The sequence below is a fragment of the Colletes latitarsis genome, chromosome 7, assembly GCF_051014445.1.
Source record: "Colletes latitarsis isolate SP2378_abdomen chromosome 7, iyColLati1, whole genome shotgun sequence".
Taxonomy (NCBI): Eukaryota; Metazoa; Arthropoda; class Insecta; order Hymenoptera; family Colletidae; genus Colletes; species Colletes latitarsis.
Window position 1 is genome coordinate 15,714,124 of NC_135140.1, and position 18,591 is coordinate 15,732,714.

An 18,591-nucleotide genomic window follows, 5' to 3' on the forward strand; every position below is an offset into this window, starting at 1 on the left:
AGGGTTAGAGAGTAAAATGAGATAATCAATAATACGCTCAGCAATATTTGAAATGTCTCCGCACGATGCATAATATATCTTGCATTGTTCTTCGTAACGACACTCGTCTTTTGGCTAATGCTGTACGAGAATCACAACACGTTTCGTTAATGAGGAAGTTCAATGAAACCTGTTTTCTCAGAACCAACGTCGAGAAATAACCGTAGGGCATTATGAAATTTAAACTACCGTTTCAGGCAACTTTGAAAACTAGTAATTCTGGCCCAAAGCAGAACTATCAGCTCCTAATGTAACCTAACAGTATTTGATACGATAAATCCATATCGTTTGCATTAAACGAAGCAATACGAATAAAGAGGTATGTATCTCTGAGCGTGGCAACAATTAGCTTATCTTGCTTAAATAGGCTGAGAGGTCGTTGATAAAGTTATTGATATATTTTTATAAAAGTTATTGTATCTACATTAGTCAGCTATCGGTTGATTCGAACTGTGTTTACATTTCGAATAAAAACACCGAAGAGAAAACCTAAGCTGCGGGAAGGTACGGGTACAAATAAACAGACTGCAGCGAGTGAAACGTTATTAACACATTTCTCTAGTTGCAACGTGGACGTGCAGGTTGTTTGCCCTACGAGGGGAATGTTTCAAGTAACCCAACAATGTGTGAGTGAAACGCAGAAGGTGTCTACGACTTTCTCGCTGAAAGTGAATGTTTTGTGTCACGAATCGTCGATGCACGGGCTGTTTGCAATCTACGTAATTGCAAACATCGTAAAACTTAATCGTTCGCGTTCAATGTTTTCGCGATCAACGTATGTTCGTACACGAAAATTTACGATGCATATTTACAGAGTACAATACGACTCTGGCACATGTTATTAAACACAATAAGCAGCTTAACTCTTTACAATTACTCGAGTATAAAATTCTCCGAAGCCAAACCTTGATTTAACAAACTTTGGACTTAACGAACAGAATTTCACGGGCCTACGTCAATGCATACTTAATTTATTCGACATTCGGTCCTTCCCTGTGTTATTTTTAAATTGGATAATTTCTTGAGGTCTCCCGCCTCGATCTACCACGTCCTCGGTAAACGGTGTTAATCTCTTGCCAGTATATATTAAAATAAACATGAAAGATTACCGAGTAAAATAAATATTTCTATGAACAATATTTTACAGTGTCATATATTGTAATTGATTAAAAATGGAAGGGGAAAAATTCAAAATTTAATTGATAAATAACAATGTATTTATCTACTCCTAATAGGTACTGAAAAACATTTTTCTTTGGTTGCAATTATTTGCGCGATATTTCAACATTAATTATATATATACATTTCCTTCGTACAATGCATAAGAATAAATGCAAATATCAAAATTGATATTTCATTATGTTCGCAAAATAAAGGCGGCGAGTTTTAAAATCTACAATTTGTTTTAATATTTATTTCCTATACAGAACAATTTCGATTGGTAAAACGCAATTATGGATCAATGCCCTGATGGAATTTTATTTGCTTCTTGTATTTCTTTAATTCGTTCAACAACAATTCCGCACGTTGTTGAAAAACTTTTGCTAGGTCTGTATTTTGCTGCACACCGTCACCTTGTTTGTGCATTATAGATATATTACCACAAGCATAGGGATTTCCCAATTCGCAACACTTCAAAGACAGTTTGTAGGCTTCTCTCGAATTTTTATCAACATGTCCTTCTATACCACTTAGGTAAATGCTTGACAAATGAAAGCAAGCTTTCTCTTCCCCTAAGTCGCAAGATTTTTTAAGCATTTTCATTCCATCTGCGACCTGAACAGCTCTGTCTTTCTCCAGCTTCTCCATACTTATCGCAAAAACACCTGCATGATGGCAACCCTTTGAATCATTGAGGTCACAACCCTTCTTCATATATTTGTATGCTTCTGTAACGTTTTTCTCGCATCCTCTACCTATTGTGTACATATTGCACCTTAAATATAAAATTCCAATAACATCGATCAAGCGTTGCATGTAATTATTAACACTCAGAGGGCATCGCCGCGGGGCGAAAAATAATAAAACTATTCTTATCGAAAACGCGGGATCCGTACAGACGTCGCACCGTCGTATTTCAAATTTCGCGGGGAACCGTGCACTCCATCTTGGGAAATGTACAAAGTACGAAACTTACCGATCAAGCTGTAATCTCCATACTTTGTACAACTTCTGCCATAATTCATATCATCGCAATTCTTCTTGTATATATCAGAAGCCTCCTTATAGTCATTCTTAATACTTTCGGTGTAGTCGCCCAACAAATGACAAACTACGAGAACGAGCAAAACGTTTGAATCGAGAGGTTAGGATCGTTGGCGACGCAGTGCTTTTACCTTCGGGATTTTTCTCGTTATAACAACCGAATTGATACTCGATATAAAGGTTTTTCAGATATTCTTTGACTTCGTTGGCGTCCTTTAAGTTATATGCCGCCATATCAAATAAATACAAGCATATACTAGACACGAAAAATACACTCGGTGACACAAATTCGTGCCCTATGAGGAAAATCACACAGGCACGTTTATTTTTATCCTTTACAATGTGCTTCTTGTTTCGCTGATTACCCGTTAGATGGTGTTATTCAAACTTTAGAAACAGCACATTGCACTCGTATGTATTTTAAACGATATAAAACTACAGACGAGGTATACAATTTGTATACTCAGTTATGATATTAGGAATACCTGTTACAGTGTCAGGAAACAGAAGTCGACGGTGCTTGTAACGACAGCTATTTCTTGACAAACTTGGACATTTTGCCGTTGATGGCAGTGTAATCGTTCGTATAATAGTGCACTCACTCGTTTTTATTATAGAAATAAGCTTTGAACCGTTAGTAATTGAATTGTTAGAGCGAAAATAATCTAAATACGAAGCACTGACACGGCTAACAATTCCAAACTCTTTGTACAAACATGCAATGGCACTCACGGTTTCGATATTTGATTCGAGACGACCTATCGAACGATAGTCCGTCGTGCGCGCGCATTCCTGTGATTTTTCGAACGAGCGCAAGTCTACGACGGTGTCGGTAATTCACAACATTGGAACTCGCGTGTCAGTCCAGGTGTGCTCGTCATTCGGTACACTGTACGTTTCGAATTACATTCTTAAGACACATGAAAACGTACACTATTGTGATTACAGAACAATTCATATGTCGAGAAAGAAATTACGTGCTCCGTTGAAGTAAGTAGTGAAAGCAGCCTCGATTGTATTCGCGTTTTATGCCAAAGTTTTGTCGACTTGTTCATTTGTTATCGTTTTGTTCAACGATTTGGCTGTTTCGTTAATAACCTCCCAAGGTTACCACGCTACTGTTGTATATATCTCACGATGGAAATTGTATTTTTTTCAAGCACAATTTTCATTCGCGTCGCACGTTTGTAAAAGAACTTTACGAAGTTGTCAGTGCAACAAGGAGTTTTATAGAACACCTGTTCAATTCGCAGCGCTACAACTAGATAAGCTGGCCAGACAGCTGTTAAAGAAACCGATAACGATATATAATTGCATTCATTATATAAATAATAAATTCTGGCTAAAGAAAAATAATTATATCACCATTATTGTAACATTCTAAAATGTCAAAAGTTTTATACACATTATGATTAACGATAAGAATATATCCGTATATATAAAAAAGAAAGCATTTTCAAAATGTACAATTCGAAGGTTAGTCGTTAGATGGCGGTAATGGTGTTGTCAAAAATATCATTTTGTAAATAATGTAATTTCCCGTGATTTTTTAAAAATCTTATTTGCTACGCCGTTCAACTGGCTATTATAGACGATAACTATAGCCAACGTAAGTATTCCTTCTACTAGGTCAAACTTGAGACTTTACTCGGTTAGGGGGTCGCCTTCTTATCTACCCTCCGTGATCAGAATTCATCTACATATCAAGTGCCAACGCAATGTAAAGTACGCGGAACGAATGTTACACGCATTGAACTTATACTTGGGAACTTCATTCTTGAAGTTCCGCAATATATCGAATGGAAATTGTTGATCGTAACTATTACGTCACGCAACCTTTCTTACGAACACATTAACGACGTCTGCACGGATTACAGTAATTCTATTATTTACCTACTGAATTTTCATTAATATTCGGTACACAGTCTGCCTTTAATATTAATTAAATATGCATCGTTCTTGAGGTTAATATTGGGACACTCTTATCGGTGTGTTTACATAACGATGGCGGATAGTTACGAAGTAAGGTCTCTGACTTTCTCATCAGCGTCGTCCTAGAATTCTTGGAAATCGGCTTGCAACAACTAATTATTTGAACGATCTATGAGTAGGACCCACGCACACGGCTGTCCAAGGATCTCTATTTATGGCAACTGGCAATAAAGTGATTTCAAAACCACGAGATCCTCGCGACCCTTGCTTGCCTACACCCAATTACCGCGGGTCATCAGCTTTCTTAAACTTCATCGCTCTTACTCAAATCTGTATTGCACATACTTCGTCGTTATTATATACCGTTGTTACCACACAGTTGCCATAAATCAATTTATTTTCCAATTCATCGTACATTCTTTCTTCATTCTGGTATTACAATCGTTAAAATCGACTTATTCGTTATTCGAAATAACTTTTGGTCAACACTAGTATTACAATAGAACAGTTATACTATTCAATTTTATTTTTAGTCGTATTTAAAGTGTCTTTTACTTTATTCACTTTATTATTTTTTTATTTTGCGTTTTTTCTGCTTGATCGACAATGTCCACATTTTGTGAAGCACCCTGTATAGCACTGTCTGGTCGAGTCGCGCTTGGCAAACTCGATTCCAGCACAAAAGTGTGTGCGTACGTCATAATTCGGGGTGATTCAACGCGTAACCGGGTTCAAGGGCAACCCATACATTTCGGTGGCACACCAATGAAACACTTAACGACCAAAAACGAGCGTGCTCTTGAAAAGCACAATGCCCAGTGGCGTCACCGACAAGGGCGTCGAAAACGACGGAATTGATTGAATTTGTGATTAGGGACTGTGGAAACATCTGACGGCGGCCATTGATTTATCGACGCGATCGTCGTCGAGATAATGTCGGCCTCCGTGTAATTTCTCTAGTATCTTTTTTTTTTCTTTTTGAATATTTCAAAACATTTTGCAATCGTACGGACATCGCATTTACATCGGTTACGCGTAAATTTTTTTATATTTATGTCCAAAGATATGATCTGGTTAAGCATCCCGGGTAAAATCATTGCAATATTCATGAATTTTTAATTTATAATCGGATTAAAATTCATATTAGATATGTATACTGATAGCGCGTGAATTATTGCGTTGGATAAAAAGTCTCGTTCATTTTCGAGACAGTCGATCAAATGCAATTAGTATTTTTAATTTTTTTTTTTAAGTATTTGTTAAATATTAATTATTAGATTATACTTGATAGATGCTATTTATTGAAATAAGTTAGACTTTTTATACGATTCGATAAATGAAGTATTTTAACAGAATTGTGCCCTTGCGATAACCCTAAATTACACGTCAATTTTACGTATGATAAATTGATTGCTTAGGGGCGTCTATGCGTCATATACCGATGATTGTTGACCATACAAAGTACACGAAACACATAAAATAATAAATTGAAAAATGTTTTTTTTATATCTTGTTCAACAACTGATTGTAAAATCTGAAATAAAGCAAAAATTGGAACAGATTAAGAAATAAAATTTGAAGTACCCCCTTCCCCATTCTCCTCAAATAAATGAAAAAAAAAAATGAATTATACCTAGTATTGGCCAAAATCCTCCACGCGAACTGAATACTTCATCTTTGCAATCTTTCGTCTGAAACAGTTGTGGGGGGAACAAATTTTGAAAAACATCTTGTACTATTGCACGTGATCCACCCTGTATATTCGGTTCCCAACCCTTTCACGTTCAGACCATGCGTCCCCTCCCTCAGGATTCTCGCCTCGAAGGCCATCTTATAGGTAGCTAACACTCAACTCGAATCCTGACCGCGGACACGGCCAGTAGTCCAACTATTGTTCTCTTTTATTTTTAGATGAGCGAGTCCGTGAGAGTGGCCGTGAGATGTCGGCCGATGAACGCTCGGGAACTGCAGCAGGGATGCAGGGTACGTCGGGAGAGGATGACGAGGAACGTGCACCTTGCGTTTAGCTTCCACGCGTGCACCCAGGCCAGCCAGTGCACCATGCACTTTCGTTTATTTCTCGTTTTGTTTATCCGACGAAGTGTGTGGAAAACTCGTCATATCGAACGCGGTGTAGCCTAGCGACCGTATCAAAACACGCGACCAACGGCATGCACCGCAGCTGCAATTTTCCTGCTGGACGATTTTCCAGAGACACCGCACGGCTTTTGAGAACTTGAAGCTCACAGAGTTGTTGGACTCCAGCTTAAACGAATGAAGCCTGTAGGTCTCTATGATCTTGACATCTCCATTGTGAATCTAGTTTGATCAGATGAAGCATGTAGATTTGATTTTAATTGATCTTCATAGCTGCGTTGAGCAGACTGACTCTAGTTTGACCAGATGAAGTCTGCAGCCTGGATGTACACTAATCTCATTGTAAAGACTCTTTTGTGTATGCTTCCTTATGATGCAAGTTGTTCGACTGACACTATAGTGTCCAATGATTTGACCCTGGTTTAACCAGATGAAGTCTGCAACCTGGATGTACACTAATCTCATTGTAAAGACTATCTTTTGTGTGTGCTTCCTTTTAATGTAAGTTGTTTGATTGACACTGTAGTGTCCAATGATTTGACTCTAGTTTGACCAGACGAAGTCTGTAGATTTGTCTTTAATTGATCTCCATATCTACATTGTAAAGGCATCTTCTTATGAACCACATTGTGTTTGGTGTAAGTTTCTACTGAATCTGTCGTTAAGTTAAACCTATTTTGGTTTAAATTACATTTCGACGTGTGAAGCTTCTGGTTCCCCACGCAAGTACTCATAAGTGTCACAATGATCTCGACAACGGAGTACCGAGAACGAAATTGCTTCGATTATGTACTTAGTCATACGACGAAGTCGCACACACGTACACCTAAATTCGTATGCACGATCTTATATGTGTGTGTGTGTGTGTGTTCTCGCGCCACTGTGTCACTCACGTGTGCCATCATGCATGAGCGTAGCAGAGGTGACACGACTGTGCCTCTTATCGATTTGACATATATATTTCTTCCCCATCGATAAGCACGTGGACGTACATACGTAAAAACGTACGCGGCGTTGGCTCGATACTGCTATCTATGCACCGTGTGTGCACTCCGATCACCGATTCGCTGGCTAGCGTGCAAACGTTCCTCGTAGCTCGCTGAATATATTATGGAATGGTAAATTTAACGACGACTTAGGGCGCTCGCTGCCCAATGATAGACCGTAGGAGGAAATGTTGATGGACGTCCAACAAAGGCGTGCATTCTTCGGAGTTTGAAGCCAAGACAGGCGACGTTGATAACGCGAGCAAGGCTCTGACAAGGGTTATAAAGCCACTAAATCCCTCAGGGCGAGAAAGGATTGGTAAACAGTACCGCCTCGATATAAGAAACAATTACACCCCGATTACAAGGCATACTATTTTATCCCCTACTTGTCTACCAAGATAATATTTTCTACAGAGATATGCAGTGTCCCAGACTATCCATCCGCCATTTTTAACCCCTTAATGCCTCTCTATCAACGATCAGTTTTCAGACCAACAGAGCCAATATTTTCATTATTGGAGTTAATTGCCTAAACGAAGGACACGTATTTGCCATTGACCAGTATAATCCGGGGATTCCAGATCTGTACTATCGACACTCTGGACAACATCCAGGTTATCGATGGACGGCCATGTTAAGTAACCAATGTTTGGTTAATCGGCACTCTGCTGTATCGCAAAACTTTTAATACCACGTCGCCACGTTTTCACGAGTTTTTAGTTTTCCGGGCTTCTGAATGCAAGCCACGTACCGAAAACTTTCCAAAAGGACACACAGCTTATACCCGGAAGCCTCCTAAACTGCGATCTCTGAATTAACTTCTGCGAGTAGATATATCAAAAAAAAAAAAAAAATTGATAGCGGAGTTTCCGTTGAGTTTACCATTTCTGCGAAACCGAATCGATACGGGCACGAACTATCGTCGAACTGATGCCCGCGAGTAATGGACACGTTCCGCTAATGCGTTCAATGTTATTTGAATGTTGCACAACATTCCCGCCTTGGAGTAATCGATCGACTTGTTTCGCAAATAACTTATGCTCGGTCTGAAATAAGCATATTTTTTTATCCGTCTATGAATTATTTTGTACGACACCTTGATTTACTGCGACATTTACGTTTCTGTGTCGGTTACATGCATCGAAGGCGATAAGAAAAATTTCAGAACCGGAATTCTAGTCATAGTCACGGATAGTAATTATCTATATTGCAAAAGGATCTAGAGGGATCTGTCGAAAAGAGAACATAAATAACTCATTTGGTTCTAAAGATAAGAAGCTCAAGGTCGTTTCAAGGATACGTTATTGCACATCACTAAACGTCACGTGCACGATACCATCTTTAAAAAATCGAGGAAAATTCTTAGACCGAGAACAAATCCTTTCTGCTTCTGATAAGTAAGTCTGATCAAGATAAATTGACTACTCAAGGTTACTCCCACTATGTATACTCTTTCAAATAAGATCTACCTTAGTTTTCTAAAACATGGTGGAAACCACAGATGAATAAAGGAATTGAGAACCACTGATTACAGAATGGATGTAAGTCAAGTGGTAAGAAGGTATAGCTCGACAAGATAAATAAGGCCCCTGAACTTACTCTTGAACTCCATAGTCTTGCTGCTTTAAAACATCATTTGATGACATCTGTTAGCCGAGTATAGACCTAGGCGATGATCAAGTCTGTTCAAACCTCCACCATTCGCCTCTTCACCCAGCTAGTTGAGCTACAAATAGAGTAACCAAGAAAGCAGTGTCAAAAACATTGATCAATTGATTAAACCAACTTATGTAGTCCACACTACAGATCCTAGTATCTTCGACTCTGTTAAGGTCTGCAGAACAACAGACCAGTAAATTAGCCTTACGACAATAAAGCAGTGTTTCACCTACCTTAACCCCACATCTAATAATCACATCTCCACACAGAACACTTATACAAATGTTACCAAACCTATCCTTACACTCGCTAACTTATCTTCTTAGAATGTAGTGACGATCGACGGCCTGACAAAATGTTGCACACTGGAGTGTCCAGCGGGTGGGACCGGGAATGGCAAGGTGTACCAGTTCGACGCAACCTTTGACCCAGAGGCCAGCACCGAAACGGTGTACGAGAACGTTGGCTCAATGATCGTGGAGGCGGTTCTGGACGGTTACAATGGGACAGTATTCGCCTACGGGCAAACGGGCTGTGGGAAGTCGCACACGATGCGAGGATTCATCGAGCGCACCTTGGACCACATCTTCGAAGCCACTTCGACCGCCAGCTCGGAGATGAGGTACCTGGCGTTGCTCAGTTACCTGGAGATTTACAACGAACGGTTACGAGACCTGTTGCAAGACGGTATGAGCGATCTTCTGACCCTGAAAGAAGATCCAAATCGCGGGACGTACGTAGCTGGTGGTCTGAGGGAGGTCACCGTCAAGGATGCAGCGGAGTGCGCCCGTTTGGTCGAGCAGGGCGACAAGAGAAGAGCTGCTGCGGCTACCAAGATGAACGCAGCCAGCTCCAGGAGCCACGCTGTTTTGACGTTGTCGTTGGAGACGCTGGCCATCAACGACGACAGCAAAACAGAGAACACGGTGAAGAGAGGCAGGCTTCACTTGGTAGACCTGGCTGGCTCGGAAAGACAAGCGAGGACGGGAGCCACTGGTGATCGCCTGAAAGAAGCAGCCAGTATTAATTTGAGCCTCTCTGCTTTGGGAAACGTGATCAGTGCTCTGGCTGCTGGCCACGGACGACACGTACCATATAGGTACGTTGATTCCTTTTTGTAGTCTTCTTCCTATTTCAATACTACTGTTCTTATTGGACAACCCGTTAGTTTGTTGAAAGGCAATCTACGTATGTAAATTGGAACAAAATCAATTGGCCGCTCAAGACCACTTTCTGACCTATGGCTATGACGCTCTAGGTACGACCTTCAGATTTATACCAATGTAGCATGAACTTCGAAGTTAAAAAAAACTTCATTCCTAGCACAGCTAACTGATATTGCGTGTTTCGTATAAACGGTCATCCTTTTCACGATGAAACGGCGGGCTATACTACCGGTATAGTGGCGATAGCTGTTCGCAATCAGTAGGCTCGAGTGGCCAATCGATTCTATCCTGACAGAATAGTGTAGCCGATTACTATTGCAATATTAGACTAGCTATTCGATTCGAATAATATCAATGACAAATTAAAAATCTCTTCAAACTTATCTTTCAGAGATAGTAAACTGACGAGACTCTTAAGGGACAGTCTCGGCGGTAACGCTAGAACGTTGATGATCGCTTGCGTGAGCCCCAGCGACGTAGACGCTGAGGAGACCCTTAGCACCCTTAGGTACGCAGCCAGAGCCAGATGTATAAAGAACAAACCAGTGATCAACGAGGATCCAAAGGATGCTCTGTTGAGGCAGTACCAACTGGAGTTGCAACGTCTTCGCAAAATGCTAGAGTCAGGTGACCAGTCAATTATAAAGCAGATGCTTGGGAAAGAAGAGGGCGACGATGAGCGTCCTGGACCAGGAGAATTGGAGGAGGTCGAGAGACTAAAGAAGGAATGCGAGAATTCTCATCTGTCGGCCCAGAGGCTCCGAGAGGAACTGGAGAATCTCAAGTCTCGCTACGAGGCTGGGGTAATCAACAACGCGGGTCCTAAACCCGTTTCCCAACAACCAATGGACGAACAGGACCTCGAACGCGAGGAGAGACGACGGAAAAAACGGGAAGCTGCGATGCAAGAAGTGTTGAAGAGGCTGGAGAAACTGACTATCGGTGGGGAAGAGCAAGCGAACACAGAGTTGAGGAGACGACGGGAGAAGAGGAGAAAAAAGCTGGAGGCTCTTGCTTCGGCATTAGAGGCTAGCGCCCAAGAGGGCAACGGAAGTGTCTTCCAAGTCTACGGTCAGCTTAGGTTCGTTGTACATTTAAGTTGATCCGAGGAGTCAAAACACTATAGTATAGTCGCAGCAAAGTCAATTGGTCGCTCAAGACATCTTGGATTAACCGTAGAGTCTTTCTTACTGGTAGTGAAACGGTATGTTGAGGAAGTCAGGCACCATTGTGGGATAGTCTATATGGAGTAACTAAAGAGTATCGTGAGATAGACAAACAGAATCGTGGGGTAGACAAACAGCATGGCGGTGCCTAACTCCTCGGTGGCCTTAATTGGTCCCATTGAGTTTAATTCGTACATAGTAGGGCGTTGAACCACACACAGAAACTACAATGATAAATTACATTAGCGTGTCAATTGACTGTGCTCGTAAACAGGTCCACGGAAGACGCTCTGAAGCGGATGGCGAAACGGGTGAGGCAACTGGAGGTCGAGGCAGCCGACCTCCAAGCTTCCTGGGACGCGGAACGTCGCGACCTTCTGCGCAGAGAGTTGCTGACGTCTCAGATCTGCGACGTGATGGTCCCTCATCTTCGACCCGGATGTCCGTTCCGCGACGTGGCCGCCGTGCGTGCCGCGGCTACGTGGTGCGACGAGCTGGGTCGTTGGCGACTACCGGACGTTTCTTCGCCCCACATTCCTCTTCCTCCACCGTCGCTGGTGCCCAAGGATAATAAACCGTACTCCATAGTGCCTTCCACGCCTGACCTTAACAATAATAGCAATAGCAAAACCGCCGAGGACGAAGTGAGCAACGACGCCGACAACGAGGAGAGCAGCGAGGAGACCAAGAAGCTGGACATCGCCGACACGTACTTCCGGCGTAACAGAATCGACAAACTTCTGGCGCACGTTAGAGAAGCTAAAACTTTTGGTAAAGTACCCTGAAAAAAAAGAAATATTTTATTCCTTCCATCCAACTTAATTTAGAACTTGATATTAGAAACCTAGATAAATACGTAGACGATAGAAGGTTAATCGAAAAGTACTTACCAAAATCTACACTACACTCTGGCTTCTGGTTAAACGCAACGATCAATCGATATCTTTAGTTGTTCACACGCGATTAGAACGTTTTGAAAACCAGATCGTTTTTCGTTCTATGTCGTTGCTTTTAACATTGCAGAGCCCAATAATCGGATTAGCAGGTCCGGTGGTTCCGAGGACTCGATTCCGGTCGGAGGCAACTATCTCCAACTGAACGCTCTTAATCTACAAAGTAGCGCGCCGGTGACTGGCGATGCGGATACCTACAAACCTACCCAACGTCTGCCAACAGGACGTTTCACTCGACCAGGTTGGATGGCGGAGGAGAACTCGCTAAACAAATGTCCCTTCCTCAACATGGCGAAGAAGAACCCTCCGCGAATATTGGAGGCGTTGCCCTCCTACCCACAGGGTACAAACGGTACCATTAAGTTTGGGAATAAGGCTGTGTCGGAGAGGATATCCGACAAGTTATCGACAAGGCTGATCCAGAACGAAACTGTTGAGAGTCGACCCACGCTGGTCGGGCATGCACGTTCTCCCACGTATTAACGTTAAGGATACAATTACGATGGAACCTAGAGGCTATGGATCAGGGAAACGTCGATGGACGTTCACGAGGTACCTTTAATTAACTAATAAAAAATATCGCGTTAGGGTGGTTCAAAAATGGTTGATAAAAATTTTAATCAGATGTCGCGGATTGCTGAAAAGATAGGGTCTATTATCGAAAACGTGTCCAGATTTTATGGTATACCCTGTACAATTGCTAAGAAATTTTGCCCAGGGCCATTCGCGTGCTATTAGAGGCATTCGAAATGGTATAACGAAGCTGTATATACTTCGACGCGTGACCCATTAAATTGCTTTCTACGATATCGTTTTATAGAACTGGCCTGGTACGTAATAAGTTTGTGGACTTTCTCGTAAAAGTGATGGTAAAAAAATTAATTTCAGTTGTACTTCTTTTTCAGGAAGTCGTTCTGAAATACGTACAGGCTGTCCAGCAACGAGCGGCGTCACGAAGAAGTCGATCGTTCGCGTAAAAGTAAACGAAAAATGTGGTATGCAATTTTTTCGCGCAGGACTTTTCGTTTTCGAGAAAATTTTATTTCGCGATTTCGATGTATTTTTGCGCGTGGAATGGCCTTCTTAGATTTACTCATTATGGGATATCGTGTATACACAATGCAAGTCGGTAACAATTGCCTTCTGAACTTATTAACGATTTAAGAAAAATTGCATAGACTGTATTCTTTTTCTATCTTTCATATTTTCCCGGATTTTACGATGATCTTGAATATTTTAAATAGCAAAACATATTTTTATTAGTTCTGTATCGTAACAGGCAAAAAGACGAATTCATTAACCTATAACACGAACTTGAAGCAAGCTTCATGCTTGAAATACGCATTATTTAACTTCTGGGCTCGTAGAACGAGTATTTTCTGTAACGTAATATATTTCTAGACCATTATAGACCATGTAATTCATATTTTTATCGGTTAAAACACTGTACATTAAGAAAAATTTCAAGGTTACCTTGATAGCTCTGGACATATAAAATATGAGAAAAGTGAAACGCTTCGAATCCCATCGAACAGAAAAACAAATTATTTCGAACAATTGTTATTGACGAACCCTGTACATGTATCCTGTCAAGATAGGATATTAATAACGAGATCTGCCTTCCTGTGTTGGGACCAAAGTCGCCGGTCGCATCGTCCGATGTCTTAGGAATTGTCGAAAAAGTGTGAATATCATGGGATTCATGGGTACTGTTTCGGTCGTAGAGAATCTTCGAGCTGGAACGATCGCGATGATTTACTTTCGACGAAACTAACCCCGTTGGTTACTGTTGCATAAATACACTTCTACGCTTCTGGGTCTTTTGCAATTCGACACACTTTTAAGGGAACGTTGCCCGATAAAAATTTCCAAATCGTCCGAAATAGGCGCGATGCAATCGCGTGCGTATAAAAAGGAGAAACTACGGGCAAGAAAGTCACGCGACGCGAGAAAAAAAACCGTAGTTAGAGCAACGGCCGTTTGGCGGAGCATTTTCGGCGCTCGTTACGTTAGAACGTTTCCACCAGGGACGTGATAAAGCGAAATAAAAAGGGGCTCCTGGAAAAAAAGGAATTAATTATATGTCTTGTCGTCGATTATTATTTTTATAGAACGTTTCCGATCCTTTTGTTCGAGTCAGCCTCACGAAACTGAAATAAAACGCTTGATTCGACTGTGAGACATATAATTTCTTTTAGTAGAAACATCGTATAGTAACAAATAAAAGATCAATACGTGTTTTTGATAAGTAAATAATGAAAACAATTTAACGAAGTCATTGTTGATCGTTCGGATGACAGTAATTAGGTCTTTTACCATGTCGTTCAATCAAGGCCGCCACCTTTCCGCATTGCAACGCCCGTAGATTGCAGGACTTGGTGACAGAGGGCAGTAGTAAGGTCGGAAAGCTGCAAAAATTTGTTGGTAGGTTAATTTGTTTACATAACTTGACAGTTACCGAACCTGCCTTTCTGCGAATCGAAGCAACATGAATAATAATGGTTTTCCATTGTCCTATTGTTTTGTTCCGCGGCGTACTGGCGTTCTGTGACACATTGTTCTGCAAGCATGAGAATCACTATTGTGTATTGAAAGAAATGTTTTAATATTCCACTATGCTAATGAAAATATCTTGTAAAAATTTGCTGAACGGTCAGTATTCAGTTCTTCGTCGTAGTAAAAAAAAAACTGAAGGTGATCTAAAGGTCTACATAATTAACAGTTTAAGAAAAACATTCGTATGTTCTAGTTTGAGCTATCCTCTTCCTAAACGAACAACTTCCTTGTCTCTGCAGCGATTAAATAATGAATCATGCGTGTACGTTGAAAGGACGTGTACTGTACTCTGTGACGACGATCAAGAACTGTTATTCGCTGTATTTAGTTACAAAGAGTTGTAAAAATTAAAAATTTTTTTTATAAATCGTCAAGTACTAGTATCGAATCATGATTTGTTTAGTTTGAAATGCGTAACTTCTATTTTTTATACTTCTACCAAAGCAATTATCCCATTTCTATCTACATTCGTATTCGTAAATGTCCGTTCTAATTGAGTGGAAACCCAGGCATTCGAAACCGATAAACCGAGTCTCCGAACGAATACCGGAAAGATGGCAGCACTATATTTATCTGCGATTGTACATAAAACGAAATAAAAACTGCGAATGAGTCACGATTTCTTTCGCTGTTCGTGTCACGTTATTTGCCTCTTCCACCGAGAAAAATGTTACGACGTGTGATTAAAGAAAATAATAAACGCTTGTAATAATTTGTTCGTGGAACAATTAAGACGTAAATGCGTCGCAATGTTTTGCCTTTCGTAAGTTATTATTCATTTAAATGGTATAATAAAGTGGAATAATAATAATTCTGTAAGCAAATAGGTTAGTAAATGCCTAGATCTATTAAGACACGTGCAATTATCGAAGTAAGCAATGCCTGACGCGTATGATCCTCCTAAGCCTAGGAGCATTCGTCGTTAACACTTTGACGGCCGCTGTCACGTATACGTGAGTTTGTAAGCCAGCAGACGTCGGCCATTGTCACGTGCGCGTGATCTACCGTATCAGTCACATTCAATTACGTTTGTTAAGGTTACATATTTGTAATAATATTCCCAGCATCTTCGTGTATCTCACTTTGGTCTACAATATCAGTTCTACAACGGTCATCGCGTGATACGTGCGGCCATTAAAGTGTTAAGATCCAGTGGTGTCAGAACAGAGGCGATCGAAGATCAAGCATCTCCTCTCGAAGCACCAGAGAAATTACACAGTACCGGCTACACGGGTTCATTGAGCAGCCGAGTGACTCTCTCCTAAAATAACGCGCTTACTTTCCACCGATTCCGTGGAAAAGATGGAGCCCATGAACCGCAACGGCGTCTGCATAACCGATGCGCGGTCATTCGGCCCGATAATTGGGCTGCGCGATTACGTTCCCAAGCGAATTTTCATTCCTAATGGCTACCCTGCCAGTGACTCACCCGTACGATTTTCTAATCGTAAGACTTTCAGCCGGCACAGATGCTACGTTTATCGTTGGAGAGCCGCAGGAAAAATAGACCGGACCAAGAGAGATCTACTCGCCATCGTGTTGCGTCGCGTTTTTAAATCACTCGATTTTCGACATCAGACTCCTAGTATCTGTTTACAGAAAATACAGAAATGAAAAATGACACGTATTTAAACACACTGTACGCCGGGATAAATATCGACAATTTATGGTTGTTCGTGAGAATATTTCAAAGGAACGTTTAATAACAGTAGTCCACTAGTCGTACAGTATAACCGAACGCATGGTATACTCTCAACGGTATATTTGTGAAAGTGAGAAAAGGAATAACGATAATGTAAGAAATAAATCGTTATATAAACAACGTCAGTATCCGTACATCTTTACTAATATGATTAATATTAACACTGTACAAGCCTCTTGAAAACTGAATTGATAGTAAAATAAAAATTGGACAAAATTGATCTGAGATTGTTCTGAACGTTGTTTTCTCAGATTTGGCAGAAATTGTGAAATTTACAGAAAGGGGAGTTGGATCAATTTGGACACCGAGAGGCTCGTTTAACATTCACAGGTGACGCCACTGTGGTGTCAATGGCCATTTTAGCATTCACTTGTCCAGTCGCTTTCTTTCACGCGAGAAGATGAATGTGCTCGTGGAAGCTGACTGAAAGATGCACGTTTAAACTAATAAAGATAATCCAAAAGCCTCTATAAAACGTATTTCAACTACAGTTGAACCAAATACGAAATACACAAGCTCGTGAAACAACCCGATAAAATATCCTGCCGTTTGAACTTTTAAATTTCATACACTATAACTCCGTATCACTAATGTACCGAAATATCGAGTTAAAAACGCCGTCAATTATGAAACATTCTTTTTATTTTATTTATCAAGTGTAAATATCTCTGCTCGAGATTAACTGACCTCCATTTATCTATACACCGTTTATGTATAGCTCTTGGACAATCAACAAAACACTGACATAAAGATTTAAGTGCAAGAAACGAACGAAAAAACGGAATTACGAAGACATCGTTAATGTCACCGTGAACACTTTAAATGTTATGAAATATATCGTACTCTATTTTGTTTTCTCTGTCACGCAGACGTGGCCTTAGATTATCGCGGAAATCGGTGACGCATTAGCATAGATAAGGATCGAGGAGTATATTATCTCGACTCTCGCTTTTAAAAGATCCCAACGTGCAAGAAACGGTGCACGCCTTTTACGTCGGTTCGAGAAATTGATCTCGACTAAATCATCGGCAGTGAAAATATCGTAAACGTTTTGTCGAAGCGCCACAGAGGCGTGCGTCCCCTCGTTAAGCGCAAACATTCGGAGAGAACGAAAGCGAATGATGGAAGAAACCAGCCAGCCGATGGGTTACTTTTACTTTCTCTGTTTTACACGAAGCGCGAAACAGCATCGCAGCCAGTAAAGGCCGAAAGGAGTCCGCTTTCCCTGTTGTGCCGCTTCATCTCGCCGTGCCCGGTCTCAAAATCCTTTGTGATTCACATTACATACGCGCACGACGAGGAACGCTTTCGACTTGACTATAGTGGAAGATACAAAAAGAGGTCGTAAATTAAATTATTTTCGCAGTAAATAATAGTGTAACACGATAGAATTTCAAAGAATCGGCATCGATTGATGCTGCGGCACTCAGGGCTGTAACATTGAATTCGATACCCATATGAAAGATCGCCATATGAAAGTTAGCAATAACACTTTAATGAAATAAATTTTAAATGAAATAAAAAAAGAAACTCACGTAATAACTTATCTTCTGCTTCTTTTTAACTTGTTTAAAATTTGGCAAGTCCAAGTTTCGATGTTTCTTTAATGCCGCTTTAAGTACATATTCTTGCAATCCAGCCGTTGGCCAACCGTTGCAAAACACATTAAATAACACAAGTCCTCTTCGCGGTCAGGTCAATTCTAGAATGTGTTACAAACACAACTTTTTCTACAAGGAAGCACATGATAATTAATTTTTTCAAACGTACCGTGATATTGCAACACGCACGATTAAGAACGTTTCCTTCTACCGATATACGCTTTCTGGAGTTCATGACATTAACTATTTCATTAACTGTTATCGTTACATCCACATAATTAATTGGTTAATTATTTGCACCGCGATGGCGTTGTTCCCGATACGTAAATGTCAGTTGTGCTTTTATAAATGTCATTCGACAGTTTATTCACTGGTAACACAATAGTATTATTCGTCATTAACGTTGAAGAAAGAGTATTCAATTATCACTAATGATGCAGAAATTATTGATTCTCTTCGACTACTCTCAGTTATGTATCTACACATTTTTTAATGGAAATGATACACGTGGTTTACTTGTATTAAT

The 18,591-nt window shown here is 40.6% G+C and overlaps 2 protein-coding genes and 1 long non-coding RNA gene across 6 annotated transcripts; 1 reads left to right on the forward strand and 2 right to left on the reverse strand.

Annotated features, from left to right (window-relative positions):
* Positions 1 to 51: 51 nt before the first annotated feature.
* Coa7 (Cytochrome c oxidase assembly factor 7) lies at positions 52 to 3,570 on the reverse strand. Of its 2 annotated transcripts, none has more exons than XM_076769801.1 (3): positions 2,376 to 3,570; positions 2,173 to 2,311; positions 52 to 1,951 (listed from the first exon to the last, which is right to left on the reverse strand). In XM_076769801.1, the coding sequence occupies exons 1-3, from the start codon at positions 2,476 to 2,478 to the stop codon at positions 1,492 to 1,494; spliced, it is 702 nt and encodes a 233-aa protein (XP_076625916.1). In that variant the 5' UTR covers positions 2,479 to 3,570; the 3' UTR covers positions 52 to 1,491. The 2 variants fall into 2 exon arrangements, with proteins under 2 accessions (XP_076625916.1, XP_076625915.1); XM_076769800.1 differs by having other exon boundaries at positions 52 to 1,955; positions 2,177 to 2,311; positions 2,376 to 3,563.
* Positions 3,117 to 15,987, forward strand: LOC143344095 (osmotic avoidance abnormal protein 3). 3 transcript variants are annotated; one of them, XR_013080059.1, is made up of 7 exons: positions 3,117 to 3,234; positions 6,088 to 6,159; positions 9,248 to 10,020; positions 10,479 to 11,168; positions 11,528 to 12,024; positions 12,277 to 12,758; positions 13,112 to 15,987. XR_013080059.1 is itself a non-coding variant. In XM_076769769.1 (6 exons), exons 2-6 carry the CDS (start codon positions 6,088 to 6,090, stop codon positions 12,687 to 12,689), a joined length of 2,445 nt encoding a protein of 814 aa, XP_076625884.1. In that variant the 5' UTR covers positions 3,117 to 3,234; the 3' UTR covers positions 12,690 to 15,987. The 3 variants fall into 3 exon arrangements, 2 of the variants coding, with proteins under 2 accessions (XP_076625884.1, XP_076625885.1); XM_076769769.1 differs by having other exon boundaries at positions 12,277 to 15,987; XM_076769770.1 differs by having other exon boundaries at positions 3,166 to 3,234; positions 6,088 to 6,459; positions 12,277 to 15,987.
* Positions 14,375 to 17,101, reverse strand: LOC143344110 (uncharacterized). The gene is made up of 3 exons (XR_013080063.1): positions 16,192 to 17,101; positions 14,670 to 14,766; positions 14,375 to 14,614 (listed from the first exon to the last, which is right to left on the reverse strand). It is a non-coding gene; the product is annotated as an uncharacterized LOC143344110 (long non-coding RNA).
* Between the last annotated feature and the right edge of the window lie 1,490 nt (positions 17,102 to 18,591).

Excerpts from the sequence above, each read along its gene's own strand:
- Coa7 (XM_076769801.1), bottom strand. The coding sequence starts at position 2,478 with ATGGCGGCATATAACTTAAAGGACGCCAACGAAGTCAAAGAATATCTG. Across the intron at positions 2,312-2,375 it reads TAACGAGAAAAATCCCGAAG|TTTGTCATTTGTTGGGCGAC; the intron begins GTAAAAGCACTG and ends TCGTTCTCGTAG. Across the intron at positions 1,952-2,172 it reads GATTACAGCTTGATCGGTAA|AGGATGCGAGAAAAACGTTA; the intron begins GTTTCGTACTTT and ends CACAATAGGTAG.
- LOC143344095 (XM_076769769.1), top strand. The coding sequence starts at position 6,088 with ATGAGCGAGTCCGTGAGAGTGGCCGTGAGATGTCGGCCGATGAACGCT. Across the intron at positions 10,021-10,478 it reads GGACGACACGTACCATATAG|AGATAGTAAACTGACGAGAC; the intron begins GTACGTTGATTC and ends CTTATCTTTCAG. Across the intron at positions 12,025-12,276 it reads TAGAGAAGCTAAAACTTTTG|AGCCCAATAATCGGATTAGC; the intron begins GTAAAGTACCCT and ends TTAACATTGCAG.